The 2,059-nt window shown below is 40.0% G+C and overlaps 1 protein-coding gene across 1 annotated transcript; it reads left to right on the forward strand.

The window, feature by feature from the left end:
• Nucleotides 1–345: 345 nt before the first annotated feature.
• LOC144436788 (uncharacterized) lies at nt 346–1,422 on the forward strand. The gene has a single exon (XM_078125649.1). It carries the CDS (start codon nt 346–348, stop codon nt 1,420–1,422), a length of 1,077 nt encoding a protein of 358 aa, XP_077981775.1.
• The last annotated feature ends 637 nt before the right edge of the window (nt 1,423–2,059 follow it).

A 2,059-nucleotide genomic window follows, 5' to 3' on the forward strand; every position in this document is an offset into this window, starting at 1 on the left:
TTGAGTTTCACAACAGATATGGCTGCTATTTAGTCAGCAACCACAAGAATCCTTGTACAATCTTGTAATATTACCTTGGCATAAGATTATTTTGCACAGAAATTGGCAACACTTAAATACAGCGAAGGGCAGCTCGGCGTTGCGATCTCTACGTAGCAGTAGACAAGTTTTATGTCTACACAAACAAAGAAACCCCAGTTATCTCGGCTCATTGTTGATTGTAGCTGACACCCCATGGCTTGTAAATCGCTATGCAAAAGTTGGCGCTCAGTTTGAATGTCTTGAGTTACAGTGACAGTTACATGTATCACTTCACGTGTAACCATTCTCCTACCACCAGTGACCATGTCGATTAATGCGGAAGGAAGACAATATGTATCTGGTAAAGCCTTGAGTGTTGACCTCAGAAACATCATTGTCGAAGCCATTATAGAGGCTGGAGGCAACAAAGTAACGGGTATAGTACCAAGAGGTGTCTACACTAGGATGGGTAAGCGATTCAAAGTAAGTAGGCAGGGTATTACGAAGATATGGATGCACTATGTCAGCACTGGATCCACAAAGCCAAAAGATAATCATGGCAATCAAGTTAAGAAATTATTGGAAGGGGATATAGTTTATCTGGAGAGTTTAAAAACTCAGAGACCAGGAATTACTGCCAAGGAAATGAGAACAAAGTTATCTCTTGTGTCACAAACCAGTGTCAGCGAAAGTACAATCAAGCGTGCTGTTAGACAACGCTTTACTGGCGGAATATGGACATATAAACGGAACAGAACAGTAGCTAGAGAACGATATACGCTACCAAATCTGCGCTACACTCAGGCCTATATAGATTTGCTTTATACAATTGATCCAAGACGACTCAAATTCATGGACGAGTCTGGTTTTAAGACTCCTGGATTGAGCCGCCCGAACTACGGACACTCCCTCATCGGAACGAGATCGATTGAAATGATCCGCTATCACCAGAGTCCGAATACGACACTAAATTTGTTGGTTGGTCTTGATGGCATTATGCATGCACAGACTATTGCCGGTGCCTCGGATTCTGTCAAGTACTTAGACTTTATTACAGAAAGCGTTGATTCTGTAACAGATATTGGACAACAAGCACTACAACCCGGCGATGTGCTTGTTGTCGACAATTGTCCAACCCACCACAGTGAAGTAGCCCAGGTACTGAATACATGGCTAGCAGCACAAGGAATCGAAGTAATTTATACTCCCAAGTATTCTCCAGAGTTTAATCCAGCAGAGAACTGCTTCAGTAAAGTAAAACACTGTATCCAGAACGACCCAGTCTTAGCAGAACTGACCTATGAAAATATGCCTTTAGCTATATTTTCGGCACTCGACCTCGTGACACCAGGAGACTTGCGTGGGTTTTACCGTCACAATGGTTATTTGAATGTAAATTAATTCTGTCCTGACTGTTGACTGTCTCTCTTTACGTGTAGATGGATACATGTATGAATGATACCACGTTGACATCCAAACTAATTAGAATTTTCATATCGTTTAGTCTGACTTGCGTTTGTTTTCATCAGTGATTTAACTTTACAAACTTTCCTGTATATTATTTGACAATTTGACAAAATGTTCAACTGCTGTCCTTTATAAACCTGTTAAATTTATTGAGTATCAAACAAGTTTTTGAATGAAACGAGAACTTAGTGTCAAGTCACTTCCATCTAACGCAATTTTCATGTTGAATATGTTCTTGCATGTTATAACTGGCGTCAAAATATGCTGATCTACTTCCGACTACTATGGTTTGAGCGATACATCTCTGTATTTTGTACCCCTGCTTGTATCACGAACACATTCGCCAGATCGCTGTAGGCGTACAGTTCCAATAAAGTTTTACATAATGCAACTATTATTACAAGTAGGCTAGACTCATGATTGTAGTTGAAACTGCAGTACAAGTTTAATAAGAGTAAAAGTCTAGGCTACTAGCTATTGTACATGCAGACATCACCATTGTAAATACACAAGTAATCACCAGTCATAAATCTTAACTTGTAATGCCGTTATGATCATTTGATTCCTTCGA

Source organism: Glandiceps talaboti, chromosome 6, assembly GCF_964340395.1.
Source record: "Glandiceps talaboti chromosome 6, keGlaTala1.1, whole genome shotgun sequence".
Classification (NCBI taxonomy): Eukaryota; Metazoa; Hemichordata; class Enteropneusta; family Spengelidae; genus Glandiceps; species Glandiceps talaboti.